Source organism: Colletotrichum fructicola (assembly GCF_000319635.2).
Source record: "Colletotrichum fructicola Nara gc5 chromosome Unknown KSG_Nara_v1_contig01, whole genome shotgun sequence".
In the NCBI taxonomy this organism is placed as follows: domain Eukaryota; kingdom Fungi; phylum Ascomycota; class Sordariomycetes; order Glomerellales; family Glomerellaceae; genus Colletotrichum; species Colletotrichum fructicola.
The window spans coordinates 4,923,191-4,950,090 of NW_027094051.1; the positions used below are offsets into that span (position 1 = coordinate 4,923,191).

The window sequence follows — 26,900 nt, forward strand, 5'->3', positions numbered from 1 at the left end:
GCCAATCTCCAAAATCGGACCTATTCAAGATCCCATCATCCGTGTAGACACAACCTCACCCCGTTCCGCACCAGACGAGGAGCGATATTGCGAAGCATTATGGCAAGGCAGGTCACACCCCTCCCATTTGAACGGCTCACCATGGCAACAGGTCCAGGGAACCACCTCTCGGGGAACCAAGTAGACCAGGAGAAAAAACTTTGATGATATCGTTGTTCTTCAATCATTATCAAGCGTACCCGTAACCCGTGCTATGCACTTCTACGCCCGCGCCCCCTTTCTAGCCCCTAAATCCCCAGTCCAGAATGTCTAGTTTCCGTCCAACTCCCACGCAATGCTAAACCGAACAGGTAAAAAACAATAAACCCCTTTGCTCAATAGAGCCCCAACATGCCCGATCCCCATCTAAAGCAATACACTCTCTTCACGCGCCGTTGGCCTTGTCCCTGCTGATGTACACGGGAATGCCGTACACGCACACTGCGCCGGCTGTTATGTACCTGAACCGACAGGCGTCCCTAGCCTTAGCAACGGCCTCGACGAGTGACGTCTCGCGGCCGTCCTCGCGCTCCGGGCTTTCTTCCTCCTCTCTCTTGCTGCTGCCCTTGCCCTTCTTATCGGCGAACAAGCCCTTGCCCTTGCCCTTGGCCGAAGGCTTGCTTTCATCAATAAACGTCCCCTTCTTCATCAGACCCCACTCCTCGAATAATCGGCCCGCATACCGGTCGATGTCCTTGTCCGTCACGTCCCAGAGGGTGCCCACGACGGCGGGACACCCTGCGAGCATGTAATTCCACACGGGACCGTGGCACTCGTACTCGCCGACGTTCTGGAGCGACGCCGAGCTACAGCCCATGAGTAGCGCTGCCGCCTTGCACTTCTCCAACCTCCTAATGGTCTTGCCGCGGATGTACTGCGCACCGCTGCCGTGGCCAAAGTAGAGGACAATGTCCGAGCTCTTGAGGGCGCCCTCGAACTCGTCCTCTGTCGGGCAACGCGAGACGATGCCCTTCCAGGAGTCGCCGAGGGTCTTCAGGGGCTTCTCAAAGGTGGCGAGGGTGTTCTTGAGGTCTGAACCCGGGTTGAGTATGTACGTGCCCCCAGTGGGTGACACTGTGTGGTGATCAACGCCGTGGGTGCCCTCAGTAGCCCTCTGCTCCGTGATCAATCGGCGAAGGCATGAGAGCGAGGGAACACGGGAGTATGCCAGTCCCTCCATGCACGGAAGGGACTCCCAAGGGAAGGCATGGAGCGCCTTGTCGAGGATCAGGATGCTGTGCGCTCCTTCCTCGGATTCCGAGGTCTTGGCCGCGGTGTGGTAGGCCTGTAGAGCATCGAGTGTATCCAGAACCATGGAGTCGAAATCGATTTCGTCGTAAGCGTTCCTCTCGCCTTGGAATTGGAGGATGTCTACGACGAAGTAGAGGAGGTCGTTAAGGGGCTCATCCATGTCATTATCTGGCGAGGTCGTCGATGGGTCTCCCAAGCCAACGAACAAGTCGAGGATGCGAGGCTCCAAGGCAACCTTGGGGGCCTTCGTGGTCTTCTTGCCACGTACCTGCCTTCGAGACGGCAGGTGCTTGTCCATAATCTTTGCAAAGGCCTTTTGGAACTTGGCAAGGAGCTCGGGACGATGGCGGTGCTGAGAGAAGATGCCCTTGAAGCCGCCGAGCCAGACCTGCTCGACATTGTCCAAAAGGTCTTTGAATCTGTTGTCGAGGTCCTCTCGCTGGGCCCACCAGGCCGCCTTGGCTCCCTTCCCAGTGTAGTCGCCCGCATTGTGGCAGCTGTCGTTGGTGGCCTTAATGATATCCATGAGCTCTTCATGACCACGCTGGAAGTCGAACAACTCCTCTTCGCCGTCTCTGGAGGCCACACGTTCCAATGGCAATCGGAGGACGAATGGGCTCTGGCCGGCTTGTAACTTCGTGATGCACAGATCCTTGCGGTTATCGCTAAGCGAGACAGAGAAGACGCTCCACGCCTCGGGAATGATGTCGACATAGTCACGCTGGAACCTCGTCATGTCGTCGGCAGTCATGATGCTTGCTCGCCTGTCGTCTTCAACTTGAAGGGCCAACGGCCAACCAGTTTCGCTGAAGCTGGGGTTGAGCTGCTCCGTGGCCACAGTGCTTCGCTCCCGTTTCCATGTCAAGTTTCGTGCAAACTCAACAGAGCAGGCAGCGTATCCAAAGTTGCCGATATTTTTAGGAACACCTTGGGATGCGGCCGACAAGAAGATGCCTGTGCTTTGAAGCAACGCTGAGATGCGATGAACCAGATGTCCGTTGCCAGAAATAGCAGCGGCCGCCTGAGCTTCCATCAGCTGTGCCTGGGCTTGCTCCAAAGTCTCCACAAAGGCGGCGTTTTCTTTGGATGCTTTGCGCTCCGCAGAAATAGCCCGGCTCTGAGGCTTCCGGGGAGAGGGACCGCCCGGTGATGTCTTTTCCGTGGTGTTCTTGTCGGTTGCAGCGTGAATCGAGGGGTAGGAGATTGTGGACTCCTTGACCACGGAGAAGACGGAGTCGCCCTCCATCTGCTTGATGCCTTGCTCGATGAGACAGGTCGCTTCACTAATCTGGACACGGAGAGACTCCCGCAGACTTGTCGACATCTGCTTGGCTTCCTCAAGAAGTGCCGATGCGCCCGCCCAGTCGCCCTTGCTAAGGTGGACCAGTGCCTTGTACATCAACATGGATGCCTTCAAGTCAGACGTTTGACCATTATCCGCAACGACAACAGCCTTGGATGGCGCAGCCGTCTTCGCTTTCGGGGCTGTTGCGCGCTTCGTAGTTCTCGCCGCTGCAGTTGTCTTGGTCGTAGTCTTAGCGGCGGTCTTGGCCGTCCGTGTTCTTCGAGTGGCCGTTGTCGCCGTTGTCGCCGCAGCGCTCTTCAGCGTGAGGTTGGCCATCTTATGGACAACCTGCTCAGCGCTGACTCCGGTGATGGCACCCTGATTGCTGGTGTTCAAGGTTCCGAGGGTGAATTCTGCGAGCTCGAGGAGCAGCAGTTCGTTTTCATGGTCTTTCATCTCTCCGAAAGAGGCACTGAGCTCGCAGGCGAGCTGGAAAGCCTGACGCGTGGGCTTAACAGCCGTGGCCATGAGCTGCCTCGCTTCGTTCAGATACCCCAGACTTTTGTCGAGTTTGCTTGCCTTGAGCCACACAGAACCGATCCAGCTCGCTGCCTGTGCTCTGTAGATGGAGGCGTTGGTTGAGTTGGCGACTTGGTGGGCCTTCTCTGCGTAGTAGACCGTCTCCTGGAACATACCCAGATGGGCGTAGACAGACGAAAGATGCAGCATAGCTGTCAGGAGACCGCAGGCGAGTGCCCAGCTATCCGGTCCATCGGACAAGTCGATTCGGGCAGGAGCATCGCCCTTAATGATGCTATCATCTGTGTCGGGAGAGCCTTCCCGCGACGCCTGTGCCGAGCTTGCTTTCGGTGCACTTTGCCATCTAGCTTCCAGCTTCGTCCAGTCCGAGTACAGAAGACGGACGCTGGTCTTGGCATGAAACAGCGCATGCTGGTATTCACCTTGGTCCCATTTGATGCGGGAAAACAGGCAAGCGGCTCTGGCAAGCAGGAGCTTTCTCTGTTGTCGGGAGCCTCTGCGACTCGAGGAGGACTTTTCAAAAGCGGCTCGGCCCTGGAGAAGCATCTTTTGACTATACCCTGTTAGAATCGCGTCAATACGATGAAGAATTGGGTAACTTACGCGGCAGCAGAGTTCTGCTTAGCCAGTTGATGCTCGGTAAAAGATACGAAAAGATTAACGGCCGCGAGGTCAGGATCACTGCTCGAGGACTGCACAAACTCCTGGGCTTTTTTGAGGATTTCCTCGGCCTTGTCAGAGTAGCCCAGGTGGGTATATTGATCTGCGAGATCGCTGTGTGACTGGACCAGCAAGTCTGTGGACGAATCGGATAGCTTTTGCGAGAGGTTGGCTGATAAGGTCAGAATCGACAGCAGGAACTCGTCCTCGCCGCGGAGCCTCGCGAAGTTGGCAATGGCACCGAGCTGTCTGAGAAGTCCCTCGGCGTCGTTGACTCTGGAGAGAACATCGTCCTTGGAGGAGCACTCGGTCACAATAACACGCCAAGCGTTGATCGGGCACTCGAAATGGCTTGTGCGCCACTCGGAATGAGATTCTACGAGTGCTACCGTTGATGCCAGGGAGGCCTCAAGGTCCGCAACATAGGTTGCCAAACCACTGTCATCAGCAAGATCCTGCGAACGGCATGCTTGTAGGGCCGCCTCGGTTTGCTCTCGGAGATCTTGAAACTGGTTCTGGTCGCCAATGGCCATTGTGAGAAGCTGCGTCAAAGTACGGAGTCGGCGAATCGGGAAGCGATCGACGGAGTAAATCCTCAAGAGAGCCTCAGTAACCGGCTCCTTGATATCATCCGATTTCGTTTCGTTCGATGTGTCGGATAGAAGGAGTTGGACGATGCGCTCCAGGACCGCCGCCCGCTCAACATCTGCGAGGAAGAAGGTCCAGTCATTCCAAGACTGGTCGAGCTTGACCATGGCACCCAGCGTCCGTGACAAGGCCTCTGTCTTGTCGTTTGCGCCCCAGGCAACCGCGGGTGACTTTTCCGACAGGGAAGCGGCCACCGCGGACAGGACACCATCCTCGACCATGTTCGTGCAGATGAGCTTGAGGGCATCTCGAGCATCGTTAATGCGGCCCGCGTGCTTACAGAGCTCTGCAAAATATTCGAGCTTTGCTGTAGTCTGTGCCTTCTCCTTCTCTTCGGATGGCCTGTCCTTGACGCAATCAACGGATCGTCGGAGAGCCCGCAGAGGCGTCTTGTCGCCAGGCTTGCTTTCGTTGTTACGTCGATACCAGTGGAAAAACATGAAATACAGATGGGAAATCTTAGTGTACGCAGAATTGCCATCGTTGGTCTTTGAGCCGGTAGTGCTAATGTCGCCCATAGAATCAAGCAACATGAGGCACTCCTGCAGAAGGCCGTCGAGAAGTTCCCAAGTCATCTTGTTCTTGTCAATGTGCGATTTCGCAACCATGAACGCCGAGTCCAAGATTTGGGGGACAGAGCTGAGAAGGATCTGTCGTCTCTGCTCGTGGCGCACACGGTCCTTGGCTGCTGAGTCTCTTGTCGGCGCTTTCCCGAGCCATCGAACAGAGAATCGGGGGAACTGGAGAATCAGCTTGTTAAGCAGATCGACGATCTCTTCGGAAACCTCTTGCTTATTGCTTGATAATATTCCGACTGAAGACCTTCGAGCAGCCGACAGGTTGGTCATTAGTTCCTCAAGCTCTGTGGAATCGCCTTTGAGCATGCCCTGGAGTGCGTCGATGACCTCGGTCAGGGCCTTTGTAAGCTGCTGATCGGGGAGCGGCACTTGTTTGCCGTAAACAGCGACGAGCTGCGCCGAGTAAGCACAGCACTTCGCCGCGGAGTCGCTCTCCGGGTTCAAAGTTTGCTTGATCTTCAAGATCCAGTCGGCCGAGTCTTTGTAAAGCCGAGCAGCCTGAGCTGCGGTACCCAAAGCCTGGTAGATGATGGCGAGCGGCGATTTCGATGACAGAGTTGGCTCCAGATGTTGGCTGTCAACCATTTTCATGATGCGCTGGAAAACATCGAGAGATCGACGGTAGGATCCGGCGAGGTCTGACTGAGATCTACGAATAAACGAGGTGAGGCATCTCGACAACGGGGACACGATGTCCTTGTTGACGTCGGCCTTGTGGCCTGCCATGGGCCACCAGTGCAGGCGAGCCTCCAGTGCAATTGCTTGAAACTCCAACGCGGTGGCCGGAGAACAGCTCAACCGGGAGTCCTTCGCTGTGTCGTCGTCCTTGTTAGAGACGCTGGGAGCCAGGGAGGTAAGCAACTGCGAGAGCAAATCCAATTGCCGAGCCGCTTTCGTTTTTGCTTGGGTAGACTCTTTGGCGGATTCCAAGAGGAGATTCATGGGAGATGTCGGGCAGGCGGAGATCAGGAACGGCTTAGCTGCTTCGATGATTGCTGCTTTCTTGCTCAAAGATATCAGGCGCAAAATGTGCATCTGTGTTGATATAACGACACCCAGAGTTGCGCCCGAAAATTTGGCATCACCAAAGTCCAACAGCTCTGCAAGTCCTTTGATTTTTGTGTCCGCGGCTGCTGCCTTGGTTGCTTTGGGCTTGGTCTTAGGTGAAGTACTCAACGCATCGAGCCTTCGCTTCAGGATATTCAACTCCTTCAGCGCATGTTCCTGGAGCCCCAGGCCGACAAGCTTAGCAATGAAAGAAGACATGCCGTTCTCCAGCTGCAAATCAGGAAGCGGCACGGCTCCAGAACTGTGCAGCGCTCTCAGGCAGGCGAAGGAAGCCCTCAAACACTCGACCGTCGCGAGGCATGTCGTCGGTGGTGTAGACGTGATGGTCGGCTTCGGTGCCGGCTTCACGGCAGTCATGGGCGAGGTCGATGTCCGGTTTAGCGAACGCGGTTGCATGGGCGTCATCGGCAATGAGTTTGATCGTCTCAGATGTCGTCGGCTCGGGGTCTTCCTAAGGTCCTCGCCCGAGTTCTGTCGTCGGCATGGTGTCGGGGGTGTGGCCGCCGGTGCGGGCTTCGAAGCTTCGGTGAGCGACTTGAGCGCGATGTTGACGATGTGCGCCGCGAGTGCTGCCTTTTCCTTTGGGCTCAATTCCTCCTTCTTGTTGGCAGCGGTTCGTGCTGCTCCTGCGGTCTTGCCTCTTGCGGTTGTTGTCGACTTTGCATTTCGTGATGTTGTCTTCGTTGTTGCCGACGCTGTTTCGGTCTCAGTCGCAAGAAGTTCTTTGAGCAACACGGAGGTTGCTGATGTGCATGTCGCGGTTGATGTCGCCGCCGCCTTGACGGCTTCTACTTTGCTTTGTAGGGAAGTCATCGAATCGTATACGTTATGGTCCTAAGCATGTCGTCATGAAATCTCGAGCTTCATTCGTAAAGTACGACCAGGGGTAGGCCAAAAGAGCGAGGTGCTGTTGTTCGAGAAGCAATTTGGATGTGTGACTTCATGGCAAATCCACAAAGGGTGCACTGCAGTTGTCAGTCTGGCAGATCTCGCTAAACAATGCCCCGGGGCGTTGTCCGGGGCAACCGCCAACCGGTTTGGTTCGTGCAGAGGAAGCTGCTAGTGCACGGACCATTTGGCCTTCAACTGCAGGTCCGGAACTTTTTTTACTTCCAACTTCCAAGACAAGACGGAAGCACACTGCGGGCATCGATCTTTCCTTTAACTCATCTTTCTGATTGCTCCTCCGCCGACATGTCTCGAATTGCCACACAACGGCTGATTGACGCGGCTCCATGCCTACGCAGCGCATCCATTGCGCATGCCGCCCCTCGAGCCGTCTACTTCCATGCGCGGCACTCGAGCTCCCTGCCGACGGTTGCGCAGTCCGACTTCTGGAAGGGCCTGATCCCGAAACCATTCCGTCGCGAACCGCAGCTCCCCGGAGACCCGTCGATCAAGCGGGTCAAGTCGAAGAAGAAGAAGGAATGGAACCCTGCAACCTTCTACATTGTCATCTTTCTCTTGATCGGTTCCATGTCGATTAATATGCTGTCGAGCAAGCAGTCGTTCGAAGCTTTCTCACGCCAAGCTGACGTCCGCATCGGAGTCTTGAAAGAGGTCGTGGAAAAGATACAACGCGGCGAGAAAGTTGACGTGGAAGAGGCACTTGGCACGGGCGACCCTCAGAAGGAGTTGGAGTGGGAAGAGAGTATGTGAAATGTCACGGAGATTATTACACGAATGCTGACGAACTCGACCAGTGCTGAGAGAGATTGAGCGAGAAGACGTGTCACGACAGAAGAAGCAGGAAAAGTCACGGCAGACGGAGAGCGTGAAGAGCAAGCCCGAAAAGGAAGCCAGATCGCATTCGACAGGGGTCTCTGAGGCTGCGAAGGCACCGGCACGAGGCATGTCGAGCTTCTTCTAGATTCATAACGGAGACGTTTTTGATTGTACATCTTGCGGCTTATGAAAGCATGTCTTTGAAGACACCATGATTCTCCCTGAAGGCTGCTACGCCTCCCGCGGGAGCGGAGGCACCGCTCGCCGAGAGCTTCTGAAGCTGGTCAACCAGTGCCGGAAGGACGGCGTCGGTGGATACTTCGGTCCGGACTCCAAGTGCCCCTGTCGGATCCGGGTCCGGGACCGCGGCGATGTGCTCCTCTCCTCGGACGCCTCCCGTGTTGACGATTGCAATGGGCATGCCGCGATCAAGAGCCCGCTTGGCCAGCCGCCAAGCTGAATACGTGGCTAGCGAAGTACCGAGGATCAACAGCTTGCCAGCCCCGTCGATGGCCTCCTCCGCCGCCGTCTTGACCTCATGGGGGATGCTTTCGCCAAACATGACGACCGCAGGCTTGAGGATGCCCGCAGAGCTGGAGGAGTGCCAGGCGCCGTCATGATCGACCTCGACGACGTGCCTAGCACCCTCGGGGGTGGAGGGTGGGTGCGCCAGGCAATGCGGACATGCAGGATATCGGAAGGTGGTGTAAGGAGCGCCGGGCAGGTCGACGTCTCCGTCAGGATTGGTCCGGATGCCCTTGGCCCTGCGTTCCGCGGGATTCTCTGTATCGAGAGCCCCGGAAGCCAAGGCTTCGGCGAGGAAGGTCGCCCAAGCCGGGTTGAGCCTCGCTAGCTCATCCTGGAAGGTGTCCCTGGGGTATTCGTTCCTGCAAGTAACACAGACAGTGGACCGCAGATAACCGTGTAACTCTAAAGTTGGAATGTCAGGATGAGCTTTTGAGTGGAACGAGTCGACGTTCTGAGTGACGACACTGCGAATAAGACCGAGCTGGCCAAGATCACGGATGGCATAGTGGCCCTGATTCGGGGACGCCTTGTGGAGTGACGTCCATCCCAAGAAACTTCTTGCCCAGTACCTCTTGCGTGCTTCGTGATTTGAGAGAAACTCGTGGTAGTAGATGGGACGGTAAGTCTTGTTCACGCGGTAGGTGCCATTGACCCCTCTGTAGTCGGCGAGGCCGCTGGAGACGGAGAGGCCCGCCCCAGTCAAGACTACGGTCGACCTCGGCAGCCCCTGTGGCGGAGGAGCTGTGAAGAAGTTCTGGAGGGCCGCGACAGCGCCAGGGATGGAGTTTGCGTTACTTGGACGGACTGTGGGAGGAGCCAAGAGTTCCGTGTAGGGAATGCGCATAAGAGGTTTGCGCATCGGGGCGAGGCTTTGTGGTGGGGTGTTGCGTAAGGCTGCCGGAATGTGGGAGGGAAATGGATCGTGAGGTGGGATGGCGCCGGGCGACGTGGAGGCTGAGGCTGTGAGAGGAAGGAGAAGACCAGAAAGGGGTTGAATTAAAGGAAGAGAGGGTTGTGATGTGGACGTGATATGCCCGGGGGTGGGTTTAAGAATAGCAGCAAACAAGGGACGGGAGGAGAATTTCGAGGGCGGGTGTCAGACGCGTGTATTGGTAAACGGAAGCGTTGCGACGGGCTCATCTCATGTTGAGTCCAAGGGGCGATCTCATCTCTATCGTCACCTTGTCGATTCGTCATGATTCGGGGGTCCCAGCCTCAAGGGGGCCCGCTGTCACCCCATACGATGACAAAGCTGGTGTGGCTTGCCCGAGGTATGGCAGTGAAGACACCACCTGCAGTGTTGTGAAGGTGATTAGACACTGAACAGTGGTAGAGGCCTTGGCACGGACCATGCGAGGCGCCCTGCGGCAAATCAGAGAGATTCCGTTGCAATGGAGAGGCGAGAGGGTATTCATTGGCAACTTGGCACTGGTCACATTCGCAATTGGCAACTCAGAGCCAGGACAGCAACTATCTGCGACTCAAGGGGCTGTCTGTCACCTGCCTGTCCGATAGCATGCGTCCGGTTGTCACCTCATGTGCCTCTACAGTCGTCCGGCATCCTCTTTCGGCAGGCCGGAGGTGATGGCTTGAGGCTCCTGGAGGGTTGGTTCCGTCCGTCTGTTTGAGTTGCGTACGCTTCATCCGCTTTAACCAGAGTTGGTTCGCGCAGCTGGAGATCCCAATGGCTAATTGCAGCATCCCGCCGGGCTCCGTTGTCAATAGTGGGCGCTGCTGACGCATGTCGTCGCCAGTTGCCCAGGGCCACTGCAGGAGGTGCAAGGCCAGTTGTAAAAGAAAATTCAAGCTTCTCCCCCCCCCCTCCCCATCCCAAACCCCGGTGCCGGGGCCAAAACGCAGGTTTTGGTTTGAAAGAAATTTGCACACACTTCCATTGGTGAGCTTGAGTCGTTACGTTGCCCAGTATTTCACTTTACTTTGTATGCGGCGGTAACGTGTACAACTGTAATTAGGGACAGGCATAGTAGCAAATCAATCAATCCAATTCAACTGGCCAGGGCCATGCCATGCTGCATCCACTCTATCATCGCCTTTCCCGTCTTGTGGTCTACCTACGGATACCGCTGCGATGTACACTACCTACCTTACAGAGTACGGTTACAGACCCCATCCTCGTCAGGAACGGATGGCATCTTTAGCTTAGGTTAGCATCAGCGACCCATCCCATAGGTCCCATCCCATCCCATCCTGTCCCATCCTGTCCCATCCTGTCCCGCCGAGCCGGCCCTGCCCTGCCTCTTTCTGCCCATTGCCCTGTGTTGTCGCCCTGCAACCCGCACTGCATCCACTTCTGCGCACTGCGACCGCGGCGAGGCCAAGCGACTGCAGCCCGAGAGAGTCGGGGACATCAGATCGAACACCCGCCGTGGCCGGACTGACCTGAACTGATCCAACCTTGACCTGCCCTGACTGCACCGTACCTCATGCATGACTGTCAGTCAACGGCAGCAACATCAACGACAACTCTCAACTTCAAACCCTGCCGTGTCACTTTCCTCCCACATCCTCTCGCTCTCTTCCGCTGCACAGCCTAGCCACAAGTCCACCACCGAGGCCCAAGGCCCTTCCCGCAACCTTCTCCCTCGCCTTCGGCTTCCCTTCCCCCCTCCCCTCCGTACCTTGCCTTACGTTACCAACCTTACCCAGTACCTCTGGCTCCGTACACCACCATCCAAATCACTCCCACCACTCCCGTCGCCGCGCTCCCCATCTATTCGATCCGTACTGGGCTGCTTGTCATGTACGCGTCCCTTGCCTGCTGCCGCCGCTGCTTGCAATTAGCCATCCCATCATTCGTCCCCTCCCCCCATCCTATTCCTGGTACTCCCGGCCTCTAGCCTCGTGCCTTGTCACTTGTGCCTCGCGTACCCTTACCGTACCTTGCCGTACCGTACCTACATGTCTCCCCCGTCCAAGCGCCCGCCGACGGGTCTGCTCCGCCGCCTATCCGGGCTGAGTGTGAGTGTGACGTCCCGGTCTGGAGCTTCCACTGGCACCGGCACAGGGACGCGCAAAAGAAGCATGGGGATGGGCATTGAGATGGGAATGCGATCTGGGCCTGGACGCGCCGCAGGGCCGTCTGCCTCCGCCGTACACGCCCTCCTCCGTTCATCTTGCCTCGATTTTGTTACCGGTACCCCCTTTAGGCCACATCTCCCAAACCTGCGCCGCGTGCGCGTCTATCAAACATCCAGCCCGGCCGCCTCTCCCTGCGATCCTTACTTAACCCCCAACGCCGCCCGCCTCCGCTTGCGCTCAAGGTTACCGGCCACTACCAGTACTTCTTTCCCCATCCTCACACAGACCGCAATCATGTCTTCTACAACTACAACCACCACAACCACCACCGCACCTCCCACCACCGTCATGCAGACTCAGACACGACACAGCTCCGGCGGCCACTCCCACGGCCATGGCCACCACCACCACCATCACGGTCACGACAACGTCTACCTGACCTCAAGCAACAAGAACGATGCCGGCGTCCGCATCACCCGCATCGGCCTCTACTCCAACCTCGGCATGGCCATTGCAAAGGGCGCCGGCGGCTACGCCTTCGGCTCCCAGGCAATGGTCGCTGACGCCTGGCACAGTCTGACGGATCTGGCCTCTGACATCCTGACGCTGGCCACCGTCTCCTGGAGTCTGAAGCCCCCTACCGCTGGCTTCCCCACTGGTTTCGGCAAGATTGAGAGCTTGGGTTCTTTGGGAGTCTCCAGCATGCTTCTGGGCGGCGGCCTGTTCATGTGTTGGAGCAGCTTGCTGACTCTCCACGCCCACCTCTTCCTGGATCCCGCGGCGGCCGCTGAGGCCATCGCCCACGCTCACTCCCACGGCCACAGCCATCACCACGACCACTCTGGCCCCAGCCTGCACGCGGCCTGGTTGGCTCTCGGCACCGTGGCGATCAAGGAGTGGCTGTACCAAGCAAGTAGGTGTCACCCAAACCCCTGTTGAGTGAGCAAACATAAGCAACGTGTCTAACAAAGATTTTGCAGCAATGAAAGTCGCCGTCGAACGAAAGTCTTCTGTCCTCGCCTCCAACGCCGTTCACCACCGTGTCGACAGCTGGACTGGAATTGTTACACTGCTTGCTATTCTCGGCGCAAACTTTTTCAGGGATGCTGCCTGGTTGGACCCTGTCGGTGGCCTCATGATTTCTCTCCTGGTCATCAAGGCTGGCGCGGAGAACACCCTGTCCGCTCTGTACGAACTGGCCGACCGTAGCATCGATGACGAGGTCAAGGAATCGGTCGAGAAGCACACACTTAGGAGCCTGTCTGATGTCACCGAGGGCCACGAGGTCGAAGTCAGGGACATCTCTGGTGTCAAGTCCGGCCAGAACTACCTCGTCGACATTGAATTGGCTGTTCCGGGAGCCTGGACGGTCGAGCACGTCCGCGCCGTCGAGGAGACCGTCCGCACCCAAGTCGGCTCTAGCGTGCGTGGAGTTCGGAGGATCAAGGTCCGCTACGTCCCGAAGGAGGCTGAGATCGCGCCTAAGTTTGACGAGTTCATCCCCGGCGAGGCCAACATGGACAAGCCCGAGGAGGAGACCACCGACGCCAACGGCAACGGTCACCACAAGCACCACTAAGCGGCCGACGTCCCTAGTTGTACATTCGGGAGGATGAGCTTGCCATTCACGATGAGATACCCTTGGTTCCCTTACACTATCCGGAAGCGTGGAACAGCCACCGTCTTGTTTTTTACCTTTTTTTTTGTGGCATATAGGGGATGTTTTAGAAGAGCATACTTGGAGGGTCCTCTCAAGTATGCGATGCATCTGGGCGGCGTTCAGGGGGGTTAGCAAAAGGCCAGCATTTAGGCCCGTCATCCGGAGAGCTTGTGTCTCTCCTTGCCAATAACAGAATCAATTGTCTTAGCCTGTCACCTTGCATACAGCCGTGTCTCGCGCTGTGCCGCCGGCACACACTCTGCCCATTCCCGCAACCTAGTTACTCGCCTCATCCCGACCTATCAATCCCTGGGCCGGCATGCGGGGACTGCGATCTAAAATCTAAGGTGCGCATAGCACGCGGGTTAAGCTGCCCCCGACCCCCGAGCTGGGGGACAAGGCTGTCTTGGCTTTTTGCCAAGCCATCGAGATGTCATTGGTGCGCATATGCGTCGCAAAGAGGCACAAAATCTACGATTGGTCAATCCGGTTTTAGCCTGAATTGCCACAAGGCTGATACCGTGCAACCTGTCCCGAGCTGCCCCTCCATGTCCACTCCCCACGTAGAGTGATGTAAGGTGGTGGGCAGCGGTCAACTTTCCCAAATATCCGGGCTGCATCGTGTTTTCCCCCTTCCTGTCTCTCAGAGCTTTTATGTGATTCGAATTGCATCATCTTAGACAGATTTTGATACCCAAAAGAGTATACGATCTTCTCGTCTGCCGTCGTCATGAGTGCCGGTCCCCTGTATCTCGGGTTCGATCTATCAACCCAACAGCTCAAGGGTCAGTTCATGCATCAGTTGCCATCTCACTCCACCATCATCATTCGACTCACGATGCTGATGACTGAACAGCCATCGTCGTCCAGTCTGACCTCACAGTCGTCTCCGAGGCCAAGGTCGACTTCGATGCTGACTTCGGCAAGCAGTATGGCCTGAAGAAGGGTGTTCTAACGAGCGAGGCCGAGGGCGAGGTCTACGCCCCCGTCGCCATGTTCCTCGAGGCAATCGACCTTGTCCTTGATCGCCTCAGCAAGAAGACTCCCATGGACCGCATCAAGGGCATCAGCGGTTCGTGCCAGCAGCACGGCAGCACCTACTGGAGCCACGATGCCGAGAAGCTCCTCGGCGGGCTCAAGGCCGACAAGCCCTTAGTCGAGCAGCTCAAGGCGGCCTTCTCGCACCCGTACGCCCCCAATTGGCAAGATCACAGCACGCAATCGCAGTGTGACAAGTTCGACGCCCAGTTCGAGACGGCTCAGAGACTCGCCGAAGTCACAGGCAGCGCTGCTCACCACGTACGCCCCTCTCTCACCGCATTTACGTGATAGACACTGACCAACCGCAGCGCTTCACCGGCACCCAAATCATGCGTCTTCGCCAGAAGCTCCCCGAGATGTACGCCGCCACCTCCCGCGTCTCCCTCGTGTCCTCGTTCCTCGCCTCCGTCCTCCTCGGCACCGTCGCGCCAATCGACATCTCCGACGTCTGCGGCATGAACCTCTGGGACATCTCCGCCGGCAGCTGGAGCGAGCCCCTCCTCGAGCTCACCGCCGGCGGCAAGTCCGGCGTCGCGGACCTGCGCTCCAAGCTCGGCGAGCCGCGCCACGACGGCGGCGGCTCCATGGGCTCCATCGCGGCTTACTTTGTCCAGCGCTACGGCTTCAGCAAGGACTGCCAGGTCGCCCCCTTCACCGGCGACAACCCGGCCACCATCCTCGCCCTGCCACTGCGCCCGATGGACGCCATCGTCTCCCTCGGCACCTCGTCCACCTTCCTCATGGTCACCCCCGTGTACAAGCCCGACGCCGCGTACCACTTCTTCAACCACCCCTGCACGCCGGGCCAGTACATGTTCATGCTGTGCTACAAGAACGGCGGCCTCGCGCGCGAGAGCGTGCGCGACGCGCTGCCCAAGGCCGACGGCGGCGACCCCTGGGCCAGCTTCAACAAGGCCGTCCTCGACACCCCGCCGCTCGACGTCCGCTCGGCCGACGACAAGGCGAAGCTGGGGCTCTACTTTGACCTCCCCGAGATCGTGCCCAACATCAAGGCCGGCACGTGGCGGTACACGGCCAACCAGGACGGCAGCTCGCTCGAGGAGGCCGCCGCGCAGTGGAGCAAGGAGACGGACCCGCGCATCATCGTCGAGAGCCAGGCGCTGTCGATGCGGCTGCGCAGCCAGAACCTCGTGCACAGCCCCAAGGACGGCCTCCCCGCACAGCCGCGCCGGATCTACCTGGTCGGCGGCGGCTCGCTCAACCCGGCGATCGCGAGGGTGATGGGCGACGTGCTCGGCGGGTGCGACGGGGTGTACAAGCTCGACGTCGGGGGCAACGCGTGCGCGCTCGGCGGGGCGTACAAGGCGGTGTGGGCGCTGGAGAGGAGCGAAGGGGAGAGCTTCGACGAGCTCATCGGCAAGCGGTGGAAGGAGGAGGGTGCGATCCAGAAGGTCGACGACGGGTTCAAGGACGGGGTATTCCAGAAGTACCAGCCGATCGTGGGCGCGTTCGAGGAGATGGAGCAACGGATTCTGAAGGTTGCGCACAACTAGAAAAGATTTGATGGAATGATAGAATTATGATAGAATTTTAGACGGTGAGGACGAATGAATGCAAGCGATTTGATCATTTTGGGGCGCGACACACACATGCGAAGACGTCACGAGAGAATGGACAAGTAATAGCTAATCGTCTTGTATTGAGCAATGGTCCTGAAGCCAAATCAAATCCACCGGATTACCTCAACCAAACTACCCTAAGCGGCCAAAAGACCAAGAAGTTTCCTGTCGTGGTTTCCCAAATGAATCCCTTTTGACCAAGTCCTTCGCGCATCATACAAAGCCCGATTTTTTTCCCTTCTGTTCTCGTAAACCTGGGTTCCCAAATCCTTTTGTTGGGGGTATCAATTCATCATCGTTGCGTTAATCATTCCTTTCCGTAACGTTCGTGCTGTTGTGCAGTGCAACAGTGTGAAAGTAAAAGTGCTTTTTGTGTTCTTTTGTCATCGACATTGCGGGCAGGCAGGGCAGCGTGTGACTGGATCCCGTGAAGGGTTCCGGTCAGGTGTGCAGTGCGTTACGAGAATGAGAGAGTGATGACAGGAAAAAGAAAAAGCAGGAGAAGTGAAAGATTAGAAGAGGACGAGCAGGGCCAGGACGAACAGGACCAGGCAAGTCTGGCAGTTCATCTGGGTGGGGTCGAGGGCGGCACCAAAGACCACACCAGGCTCGGCGCGCTTCTCAGCAGAGGAGAAGACGGGAGCGGTGGTGGTGGCAGGCTGGCTGGGCTTGACAGGGCCAGCGGGGTGAGTGGCAATGGTGCCGTTGGCGCCCGTGGGGTAGAGGGGCAGCTCAACACCCTCGGTCTTGGTGTACTTCACAGGGGAGCCGGTGATGTAGACCGTGGTGTTGATGGTGACCTCCGGGGTGGGGGTGGTCAGGGTGGTGGTGTTGGACACGCCCGTGATGGTGGAGAGGGCGGTCGTGACCACGTCCGTCTTGCTCAGGGTGAGGGTGGCGGTAGCGTTCTTGGGGACGCCGACCGTGGAGGTCTGGACCTCGCCTGAGACGGTGACGGTGAGGGTGCTGATGTCGACCTCGGTGACGACCTCGACGGAAGAGGAGGTGGTGTTGAGGAAGGGGGACAGCGTGGGGTAGACGGTGACAGTCTCCATGCCGCCGACAATGACAGTCTGAGTGGCGCGATCGGTGAGCACGATCGTGGTCTCAATTGACTTGGTCTTCTTGACAGTGGAGGTGGAGCTGAAGGGGGAGACAGTGAGAGAGGAGGTCACGGTGGTGGTAGCATCAGAGGAAGCAGATGCGCGGTGAGTCTCGGTGACAATGTCAGTGACTGTCGTGGTCGCATCACCGGTGCCCTGGCTGACCTCGGAAGAGGCGGCGTGGGGAAGGGCAGAGGAGACGGTGGTGCTGTAAGCGACAGTGGTGCCGTCGACAACGGTCTCGAAGATTGTCTTGGTGTGTCTCACGACCACCGTGGAGGTCTTCTTGGCCTCGGAGGTGACGGACGTAGTGGTCTCGCTGACAGCGCCGGAAGACGAGCTCGTGCTGGTAGGCTTGAAGCTGTCGATGGTGACGGTGTAGGTAATCAGAACGGTGTCGGTGGCCTTGGAGGCGGAGACAGATGAAGGAGAGGGGGAGACGGTCTTGGTCTTTGTCTTGGTCAGGGAAGAAGAAGTGGAAGAGGCTGAGAAGCTGGGCTCAGCGGTCTTGGTGACGGTGACGTAGACGGTGTGGTCGTCCATGGAGCACTGGGCCTCCTGGGTCGAGGTGGCGAGGGGCTCTGAGGTGACGTAGACGGTCGAGACGAGAATGGAAGTGGGGGTGTAAGTCGTGGTGACCACAGCTTCCTCAATCGTGGAAGTAACCTGCTTCACGGAAGTCACGACGGCGGTCTGTGTCTTGGTAACCAGGACGGAAGAGACCTCGACGGAAGGCTTCTGGACCTGAGAGCTGGACATGCTGGACTTCTCAGAGGTGGACTGAGAGGTGGACTCAGAGACGCTCATGGAGGAAGCAGAGGCAGTCTGGATCGCGGTCTTGGTCACAGAGGTGGTGATGAACTCGGTGATGACATCGACGGACCTAGGAAAAACGTCAGAAGACTGCGAATGATGAGAGTGTAGGGTTGAGCTTACTGGGTAGCAGACTGGGTGCCGGTGACGCCCAAGGCAGGAGACACGGTGGTACCCTGAGACTGCTCGTGAGTGCGAGTCTGGGTGCGGGTCTTCTTGATGGTAGTCGTGGACTCCATGGAAGTCAGGTTGGCCGGCTGAGTGGTGGTCTCGGTCTCCTCAGGGCAGTGAACAGCAGTTGAGGTCAAGACATCAATTGAGATACCGGTAGAGACAGCGGTGAGGGTGTGGTTGAGCGAGTAGTGGGTGCCGTTGTAGGATCCAGCGTGGAAGTTCATGACAGGGAAGCGGGGGACGATGGCAGCAGCCTGAGCCTGGTCGGCAGCGTTCTTGCTCTGGATCTCGTTGCGGATGGCTGGCTCAAGTGTTAGAAAAGCGGGGCAGAACTTGAGACGAGCTGAGTATGCACTTACCGACGTAGGAAATGCCAATAACGGCCGAGAGAACGCAGAGACCCATCAGGAAGACATAGGCCAGGAAGCAGAAACTCGACTTGCGGTAAGCAGCCCAGTCATCCTTCCACTTGGTGGAGCGAGTGATGGAGCCATCGTTGATCTCCAAGAGCTCGTCCTCAGCGTAGTAGCCGCTATGACGATGCTTGCCGTCTGGTCAGGTGGTCAGAATGCGAAAAAAACAGATTGTGAGATTTGTTTTTGAAAGAACTTACTGTCCATCATCTTGAAGATGCTGCTGACGATCGGTGTTTGTAAGGAATGACTTTCTGTTTTTTTGTTAGTTGATTGTTAATGGATCGAAGGAAGTGAGTTTGTGAAGTGAGAGGCTGAGATCGGGGGAGAGCGATAGGGAGAAGGAGAGAAAAAAAAGGCGCGAAGCGAAAAAGAACGCGGCAAAGTTGGTGATACTCACAGCTTCTGTTCTAGAGAACGTGGGAGTCTGGATGAGAGACGGCGTGGTGAGTGGGTGGTGAAGGGAAAAGAAAGTTGAGATGGCGATAGAAGAGTGAAGGTGTTGGTGAGAGAAAGAAGGTGAGAAGGAGGCAGTGGGGAGAGGCGCGTCAATAAAGGTGAGAAGAAAAAAACAAACTTGTGCGCTCGCTTCTGGGAAACAGATCGAAGAAGGAAGGCGCAAGGAGGGAGTGACTTTTTTCGTCTCTTGCTCAGACTGGTCTGCCACAAAGAACGGGTGGTATGAGGAGAGAGTGGGCAGAGATGAGGTGCTCAATTGAGCTGTTGAGTGGAAAGGGAGAAAACAAGGCAAATGTGCTTCTGGGAGCTGGGAGGGTAATTTGAATATGGGGAAAATCGTGAGGATGAGGAGACCTCAGAAGAAGGGGTTTTCGAGGCTGAGAAGCTGCCCCAAGGGTTTTGATGGTAAAGTGAGAAGCAGGAGAGGTCGTGAGATTGAAGATCTTGTCGACGTACCTTGAGACTGAATTGTAGAATGAGTGTTGGAAAAGAGACGAACGAAAGAGGCGCAAAGTGCTGGTGAAAGTTAGTTAGATGGGATGAGGAGGAAGAGGATTTTGTGATCTCTCGGGAAGATATTTACGTACCTTTGGTGGCGAACGAAAGTTGTCGAGTGTTTGCGCGAAGCTGTCGTGGTGGGTGGAAGAAGAAGAGAAGGGTTTGTTTCTGTGGGATCGCGACAGGAGAAGGAAAAGGTGAAAGGCGGGTGGGCGGTCGAGGGAGGGTAGCGAGCCACGTGGGAGAGCAGAACGGCACAAGGAGCGGCAGGACAAGAAGAGGGCGCCTCACACCAAAGAAGTCTTGATCGAATGCTCATCCAGCCAGCTCGCCTGTCTACTTATTCACCTAGGTCGGTCTACGATACCAGGAGGGCAGGGTGCCCAGCAACCAGGGTGCAACGGGCTCACTGGACCTTCAGCGACCTACTCCCTAACCCATCGCACATGACTGATTGTGCATATCAGACCTGTAGCTTACCTCGAGATATATGTTTACTTGCAGGGGAAAATGATAGACCTAAGAGGTAGCTTGCGGTCTCCTCCAGCTCAGCTCTGAACTTTCTGACGGTCAACTTCACGTTCCCAGTCGCTTTCAGAGATGATGGTAATTATTTTTCAACGAAATTTCAACTGCAAGAATGGAACTTGATTCAAGAATCAGGTCACTTGAAGTGAAAGGTCCCAAGTAAACAGCTTGTGGTGTTGTTGCCATTGTCCCCATCAACGGGACTGAAGTTCTCGGGTGACCGCCAAAAAGGGTTCACTGTGTACTTTCTCAAAATATCGGCCAGAAGGTCGTATTGTAAGTGAAAATCAATTCCATCTCGATCTTTGCGTCGACCAGATCGATGAGACGGGACCAGCTGAAGGAAGAAGGGCTGCTTCCTCCATAGAAAATTCTCCTTGTGACGGAAAATAATCCATGAGGCGTCACACTCCTACTAATTGACAGTCACTCGACGCCAGCACCTTTCAGCGCGGCAGTCGCAGGTCTTGCCGATCCCCCAGTCCTGGGAAACGCAATCGGAAGCAACTTTATGCCTGCAAATATCTAAGATTAGTACCCAAATATCAGAATCTACATGGTTTCTTTGGCTCTATCCTCGAAGATCGAATTGAATCGTTGGACCACTTGATTGAAATGGTCGCGTGCTCAACCTTCTCAAGCGGCGACTCGGTTCGAAACCCGGGGAAGAGGACTCAATGGCATTTATCTGTACCATTCACTCGAATTTCCCACGAAAATTCCTCCTATCCACAAGGAAGATTGCACTTGCGCTGCCACAAACGCATGAGGTGAGGTTGAAGACAGCAGAGGCTCGAGTGCCCGACAAGTGGAGACAGGAGGTTGAGCGTGGAACGGTGAGCTCCGTCGCGGTCACACTCACAGCTGCGACTTGTGCTGCACCAGCCACGCCGGGCCCGAGGCATGACAGGGGAAGCCCCACTTTCACGTCGCGCCCGGGCCAGGCCACACGCCACGACAAGGGAAGGTGCAGGTGCAGCTCCTGCTTGCTCCTGCTGAGGCAGGTCCCACTCCCGTTGAGTCGACCTTGAGGTACCTTACCTCCCCAGCTCCTGCTACTCAGCTCAGGTAAGCACGCGAAACCCGATGAACTGCAGGCGCAGGCGCGTAACACGACTCGACCCTTCCATCCATTTTCGTCGCAACACTCAAGGCCCCTCGAGCTTCCACCCACCTCTCGTCGCCACCACGCAATTGGTCTGTAATTCGGCGCGCTTGTTTTGGTCGCTTCGCTCTTCATCGATACCTGCGACGCGCAACTTTTTCATCCATGACTTAACCTGTGCGCGCATCATCGACTCTTGACACGTTCCGTCGACCGAACACACTCTCGATAATCGTCTTCCCCGCTTCCGCACACCACGTCACCCGCCGAGCGCCCTCTGCATACCTCACGAGATGGCGCCTCGTCGCGGTCGCGATGAACCTCAGGAAGAGGTCGAGGAGGAGCAGGGCGAAGAGCTCGTCAGCCTTCAATTCGACGAGGAATTGACGTGGAGACCCGGAAAGCCCATACCCACCACAGAGCTGCTCAACCGCTTGCAGGCTCTCTACGAGGAGCTGAGCAGCATCGACCAGGATGCCGTCAACGTCGAATCTCTTAATGATGTCTCCCACGCCTTGGGCCAACGCAATTTGTTGGCGCATAAAGACAAGGGTGTGAAGGCGTATACTGCAGTGTGCATCTCGGAAATCCTCCGCCTGTGCGCCCCCGACGCGCCCTTCACCGCGGACCAGACCAAGGTCAGTCCCCTAGAATGTTGTGTATTCTCTGCCCAGCCTAACAATTGATCTTGTAGATGTTCTTTAATCTCCTCGTATCGCATATCTTTCCGTCATTGAGCGACCAGGCTCATCCCTACCACAGCCAGCACAAGGCCGTGCTGACTGCACTTACCGAAGTAAAGAGTATTCTTCTCATCAACGATGTCGATGGCGCCGATGAGATGCTTCTCCGTCTTTTTTCTGTATTTTTCGATGGTGTCTCGGGAGGTTCCAGCTCGGAAGAGGGCGTTTCCAAGGAAGTTGGTAATACCATGACGGAAATGCTCATCGCCCTTGTCGACGAGGCCTCCGGCATGAACCCCAAGGTTATCGAGGTCATCATGGCCCAATTCCTTAGAGCGGCACCTCCGGGTGGATTCCAGAGCCGTACGGAACGCGGCGAGCAGAACGGCAACCAGTCCACTTTGTTGCCCAAAGACGAACCACCAGCCTACATCATGGCGAAGGAAATCTGCAACGTCTGCACCGAGAAAATGGTGCACTATGTCAGCCAGTATTTCAGCGATGTCATCCTTGATGCCTCGCGTTTTGCAGCAAAGACAGTAGGAAAGCATGATGAAGAGGACGATGAGGATGCGCCCAGAGGCCCGACGGACTCGGAACTTAAGGAGCTCAGAAAAGCTCACTTTCTGATTAGGGAACTTTGGCGCGCCTGCCCGTCTGTCTTGCAAAACGTGATTCCTCAGGTTGAGGCAGAGCTCTCGGCCGACAACGTCGATTTGCGACAACTGGCTACGGAAACTCTCGGAGACATGATCTCTGGACTTGGCGCTGCTGGCCCACCACCTCTCCCCGTTTTGGATCCCGCTCAGTACCCCCCGCTGCGCCTGGCCGATGAGGCGCCCAGCCAAGTTTCCGATAGCGTTCTCACAACGCCACTTTCGCCTCAGTCGTTTGCCCAAACTCACGCGACCGCATACCACCATTTCTTGGGCAGAAGAAACGACAAGACAGCGGCAATTCGAGCTGCTTGGACCAACGCGGTTGGCTACATTTTGGCCACTTCGGCTGGCGGCATTGGTCTCAGCCGCGAGGAGCAATCCGAGTTGGTAAAGTATCTCGGTGAGAAGCTCAATGATGGCGATGAAAAGGTTCGACTGGCTGCTGTCAAGGTTATGGAGCTCTTCAGCTTCCGCGACTTCGTTACCAAGCTTGGAGCACCTGGAGGCGTGGACAAGGATGGATCCGTCCTCAATAGCCTCGCAGACCGCTGCCGTGACAAGCGTAATGCTGTTCGAGTTGACGCAATGACTCTGTTGGCGAAGCTCTGGGCCGTCGGCTCTGGCGAGTTGGCTGCCGGACAAGAGGCTGTTGTTGCAGCCCTCTCTGGAATCCCTACACGCATCTTCAATGCATTTTACGCCAACGATCTCGAGCTCAATATCTTGCTTGATCGTGTCCTTTTTGAATGTCTGATCCCGTTGAACTACCCGCCCATCAAGACTCCGAAGAGCACCAGAGCGTCATCAAGCCAGAGCCAACAGAACGCGGGCGTTGCCGAACAGGATCGGATCCGCGCAGAGAGGCTTCTGCTTCTGACGCAGTCGCTAGACTCGGCCGCCAAGAAGGCCTTCTTTGCCATGCAGGGTCGACAGCCTCAGTTTGCACAGGTCCTGGAGACTTTCGTCAAGCAGTGCGAGCTTTACAATGGCGGTGTGATGGATGACAACCGCCCGAAGAAGACAGCGAACCTGGAGCGTACAGTGGGGTACATCACACAATTCTTCCCGGATTCGTTCAAGGTGAAGATGGACCTTCAAAAGTTCGCCAACCAGAACGACCGACGCGCATACCAGCTTGTCAAGTACTCAGTCAGCTCCGAGAGCGATTACAAAACGGTGCGACAAGCCATCAAGGAGCTCGTGAAGCGTATGAACGCTAGCCAGTCGGCGGCCGTTTTGGATACGCTGCTTCCGCTCCTCTACCGATCGGCTTGCCTGCTGTTCAACCGCAGCCATCTTGCGACTATTCTTGACTGCTCAAGAAACGACAAGGACGGCTACGGCACCGTCTCTCACGAGATACTCAATGAGATTTCACAGCGCAACCCTGAGCTGTTCAAGACCCACGTTGGGGGACTGTGCAAGGGTCTGATCGACCAGGCACCGAGCGAGACCAGCGAGAACGATTCGATAGTGGTCGACACTCTCAAGGCTTGCGCGTCTTACTCAAAGAAGTACCCGGAAGAGATTCCGCAGGACCGCAAGTTCTCGCAAGCTCTGGTAAGTTATGCTCTGTACGGCCGACCGGTCAAGTGTGCCAAGTACGCCATCAAGATTCTCCTCGCCAAGGGGGACGAGAAGGGACTTGTAAGCGCTACAGGTCTATTGCAGAAGGTCATGGAGGACTGGAAGTACGGCTCGCCTCACTTCCTGAACAAGTTGCAGGCTGTCGCGCAGCTGGAACTCCAAGCGCCCAAGATTACCTTGGACGCCGATGACGATATTCTCAACATGACGGTCCAGCAGATCCTGCTGCAAGTTCGAGGGGATGCTTCCGACAAGGACCCTAAGTGGGTTGAGGATGCCGACATGGACGAGGAACTGCAGGCAAAGTGCTTGTCTTTGCACATCCTCGTCAACCGCCTCCGGAGCATGCAGAAGGCCGAAGAGGCCCAGGAAAAGGCGCCTCCGGTCTTCAAGTTGCTCAAGACCTTGGTTGTCAAGAGGGGAGAGCTCTGCAAGACGAAGGATACACCAGAGCACCACAAGTCAAGGCTTCGCCTGCTTGCTGCTCAGCTTTTGTTGAAGTTGTGCACCATCAAGCACTTCGATGACCTGCTGACATGCGCCGACTTTGATCGTTTGGCCTTCACTGCCCAAGATCCTGAGCTCCAGGTTCGGAAGGGCTTCATCGAGAAACTCCAGAAGTACCTGGCCCGGGGCAAGCTTCGCGTGCGATTCTACACCATCATTTTCCTCACGGCGTTCGAGCCCAACTCCGACTTGAAGCAACGTATCGAGACCTGGATTCGCTCCCGCGTGCGCGCGTTGGAGACGTCCGAGCAGCGTCCCATGGAGGCCATCATGGCCAGGCTTATTTCTTTGCTGGCACATCACCCCGACTTCAACAGACTACCTAACCTTGCCGAGGCCAGCGAGGAGGACCGAGCATCTTATGCTAGCGATCTGGCTGACCACGGCCGCTACATCCTATACTACGTTTCGAACGTGGCTACCGAGGGAAACCTGGGTCTAATCTTCAAGTATGCTGAAAGAGTGAAGCAAACTCGTGACGCTATCCATCCCGATGAGAGCGAGAACCTGCAAATCATCAGCGACCTGGCTCAGGCCGTCATCAGAAAATGGCAAGAGAGGAAGAACTGGAGTTTCCAGGCGTTCCCGACCAAGGTCGGCCTCCCTGTCGGTCTTTACACCGCTCTGCCCTCGCACCAGGTAGCCCAAGAAATTGCCGAGAAGCAATTCCTCCCTGTGGAAATTGACGAGAAACTTGACGATCTCTTCAAGTCCATCGATAGGAAAAAGGTATGAATATCCCTTTGACTTTCCAGTATCTCGCTGACAGCCATGCAGAAGCGCAAGTCCATGGACGAGAGGGGAGATCGTCAACCGGCGGCGAAGAAGGCTAGGCAGATTGCTAAGGTCAAGGAGCCTAGGCCACCCAAGCAGCCAAAGCCTCCCAAGGTCAAGAAACAGGCCGCTCCCAAGAAGCCCGCGAAGATCAAGAAGCGCCCAGGCTCTGACATACCCGAGGAGAACCGGAGGCGTAGCGGAAGAGCCACAAAGACTTCCCAGTACGCCGAGCGCGACTCGTCTGATGATGACAAGGAGATGTGGGATGGCGTACAATCGTGGGAGTATATTGAGGGCGCACCAACGCCAGAGGCGGAGGGTTCCGCATCGGAGTCTGAGGACTCGGATAAGGACGGCGACTCGTCTGCCCTCTCAGACGTTCCAAAGGGCGACGAAGAAGAGGACGAGCCGGTCAAGGAGACGAGTGGCAAGGCAGAGGAAGATAGGGAAGATTCCCCGTTGTCAGACCTTGACGAAGCTGCTGCAAAGTCAGACAAAGAGGAAGAGGAAGAGGCCGACGACGAGGAAGAAGAGAAGGCCTCACCTCCGCCCAAGTCCAACGGACGCAAGGGCCGATCAGCGGCAACTTCCAAGGCAGCCGCAAAGACGAAGCTGCCGGCCCGTCCCGCACCAAAGGAGAAGGCCGCTCCCAAAACGGCAACCAGAACATCGGCGCGCAGCACACGGGGAAGGCCCGCTCAAGAATCGATGGACGTTGATGACGACGAGTAGCTTGGTGCATGAAAAAGTTTGCGGTTCAATCTCTTAGGTTTGTGTAGCTTTGGGCTTTCTTGCGGGGTGGATATTCCTCTGGCGGTCGGGTGTTTGAGTGCACGGCTGGTGCGCTGCAATTGCGAGTTGGTAGCTTATATATATCGTTCATGTGCTTCCGTTTGAGCGGTCAATATACCCCTTAATCGTATGTTTATCGTGTTTTGTGTCGCAATTAGTGCTTGAGTGAGTGTAAGTGGCCCAGACTATGCAGCCGACCGCCATCCTTATGCCGTTGTAAACGGTATAAGCGTGCCTGCCCGATTCGGTGTATGCCTGGTCATCCGGGTCCCACCAGCGCCGGGACCGGTCCTCCGAGTGTCGGGTCTGTCATCCCGACTAACAAGGAGTCAATCACAGACTGATGTCATACACCACAAACTGTTCTTAAATGAACAAGACAAGCGAGCGTCGTATAGTTGGCTAGTTCTCAACAATTATCCAACTGCCCAGCCGTTCGTCTTTCATCATGTATGCGAGGACATTGACCTTTGCTCTGCGCACTGCCAACATGTCGCTTGGTGCCGGTGCCGGTGCCAGAACGATGGCTACGCGGGCACCAAAGGAGTTTCTTTGCATAATGCCGGATAAGCCCAACGTGCTGCAAGTCCGCAAGCAAGTCAAAGGGTAATATATCTCGTCTGCATGGCCGCCTTCTGGTCGCTGCTGACGCCCAGAAAGCCAGCATTACGAAGGAATCAAGCCCCTCATCGAGTCTGGGAGGCTAGTTGCCGGAGGTACGATGTTGTCCCCGCCGCCCCCATGAAAGGGTCACTGTGAATTCAGAGTTGGGCTTACGGGCTCTAGGGGCAATGCTTGAAAGACACCCGAAGGAAGACGCTACGGAGGCCTGTTTCCGGGGCAGCGTGGTGGTGTATACCGCGGAAAGCCCAGAGGATGTTAAGGCTATCATCGAGAACGATGTTTATGCTACGAGCGGGGTCTGGGATCTCGAGAGGATGCAGATCATTCCTGTGAGTTTCGTCTGTGATTAGGCTGAAGAGCGGCTGGCTGACTTGTTGGATAGTATGTGGCTGCTGTGAGGCAGCCTCTCTCGTCATGAGAGGGGCCTATGGGACGGAGCACGGTGGCCGCCGAGAAGCCTTGGGACTAGTACAGGGAAAGAAGACCTTGAGACATCAGAGACTCCTTTTGAAGAAAAAGCTCCAGGAGAAAAGACA

The 26,900-nt window shown here is 56.4% G+C and overlaps 8 protein-coding genes across 8 annotated transcripts; 5 read left to right on the forward strand and 3 right to left on the reverse strand.

Moving 5' to 3' along the window:
• Positions 1-424: 424 nt before the first annotated feature.
• bimB (Separin) lies at positions 425-6,882 on the reverse strand (the record flags this gene model as incomplete). Its single annotated transcript, XM_032034426.1, has 2 exons — positions 425-3,668; positions 3,719-6,882. The coding sequence occupies 2 exons, from the start codon at positions 6,880-6,882 to the stop codon at positions 425-427; spliced, it is 6,408 nt and encodes a 2,135-aa protein (XP_031886416.1).
• Positions 6,883-7,263: 381 nt separating this feature from the next.
• Positions 7,264-7,939, forward strand: CGGC5_v001386 (uncharacterized protein; the record flags this gene model as incomplete). The annotated part of the gene is made up of 2 exons (XM_032034427.1): positions 7,264-7,720; positions 7,773-7,939. 2 exons carry the CDS (start codon positions 7,264-7,266, stop codon positions 7,937-7,939), a joined length of 624 nt encoding a protein of 207 aa, XP_031886522.1.
• Positions 7,940-7,978: 39 nt separating this feature from the next.
• CGGC5_v001387 (NAD-dependent protein deacylase SIR4) lies at positions 7,979-9,181 on the reverse strand (the record flags this gene model as incomplete). Its single annotated transcript, XM_032034428.1, has 1 exon — positions 7,979-9,181. The coding sequence occupies one exon, from the start codon at positions 9,179-9,181 to the stop codon at positions 7,979-7,981; it is 1,203 nt and encodes a 400-aa protein (XP_031886213.1).
• Positions 9,182-11,655: 2,474 nt separating this feature from the next.
• MMT2 (Mitochondrial metal transporter 2) lies at positions 11,656-12,940 on the forward strand (the record flags this gene model as incomplete). The annotated part of the gene is made up of 2 exons (XM_032034430.2): positions 11,656-12,274; positions 12,342-12,940. The coding sequence occupies 2 exons, from the start codon at positions 11,656-11,658 to the stop codon at positions 12,938-12,940; spliced, it is 1,218 nt and encodes a 405-aa protein (XP_031886436.2).
• Positions 12,941-13,751: 811 nt separating this feature from the next.
• xkiA (putative D-xylulose kinase A) lies at positions 13,752-15,576 on the forward strand (the record flags this gene model as incomplete). Its single annotated transcript, XM_032034431.1, has 3 exons — positions 13,752-13,806; positions 13,878-14,320; positions 14,371-15,576. The coding sequence occupies 3 exons, from the start codon at positions 13,752-13,754 to the stop codon at positions 15,574-15,576; spliced, it is 1,704 nt and encodes a 567-aa protein (XP_031886358.1).
• Positions 15,577-16,154: 578 nt separating this feature from the next.
• Positions 16,155-18,355, reverse strand: CGGC5_v001390 (uncharacterized protein; the record flags this gene model as incomplete). Its single annotated transcript, XM_032034432.1, has 4 exons — positions 16,155-17,628; positions 17,682-18,033; positions 18,092-18,283; positions 18,346-18,355. 4 exons carry the CDS (start codon positions 18,353-18,355, stop codon positions 16,155-16,157), a joined length of 2,028 nt encoding a protein of 675 aa, XP_031886434.1.
• Positions 18,356-21,028: 2,673 nt separating this feature from the next.
• Positions 21,029-25,680, forward strand: pds5 (Sister chromatid cohesion protein pds5; the record flags this gene model as incomplete). Its single annotated transcript, XM_032034433.1, has 3 exons — positions 21,029-21,373; positions 21,430-24,900; positions 24,949-25,680. 3 exons carry the CDS (start codon positions 21,029-21,031, stop codon positions 25,678-25,680), a joined length of 4,548 nt encoding a protein of 1,515 aa, XP_031886435.1.
• Positions 25,681-26,188: 508 nt separating this feature from the next.
• atnB-2 (Aspercryptin biosynthesis cluster protein B) lies at positions 26,189-26,782 on the forward strand (the record flags this gene model as incomplete). The annotated part of the gene is made up of 4 exons (XM_032034434.1): positions 26,189-26,346; positions 26,401-26,456; positions 26,527-26,693; positions 26,747-26,782. 4 exons carry the CDS (start codon positions 26,189-26,191, stop codon positions 26,780-26,782), a joined length of 417 nt encoding a protein of 138 aa, XP_031886441.1.
• Between the last annotated feature and the right edge of the window lie 118 nt (positions 26,783-26,900).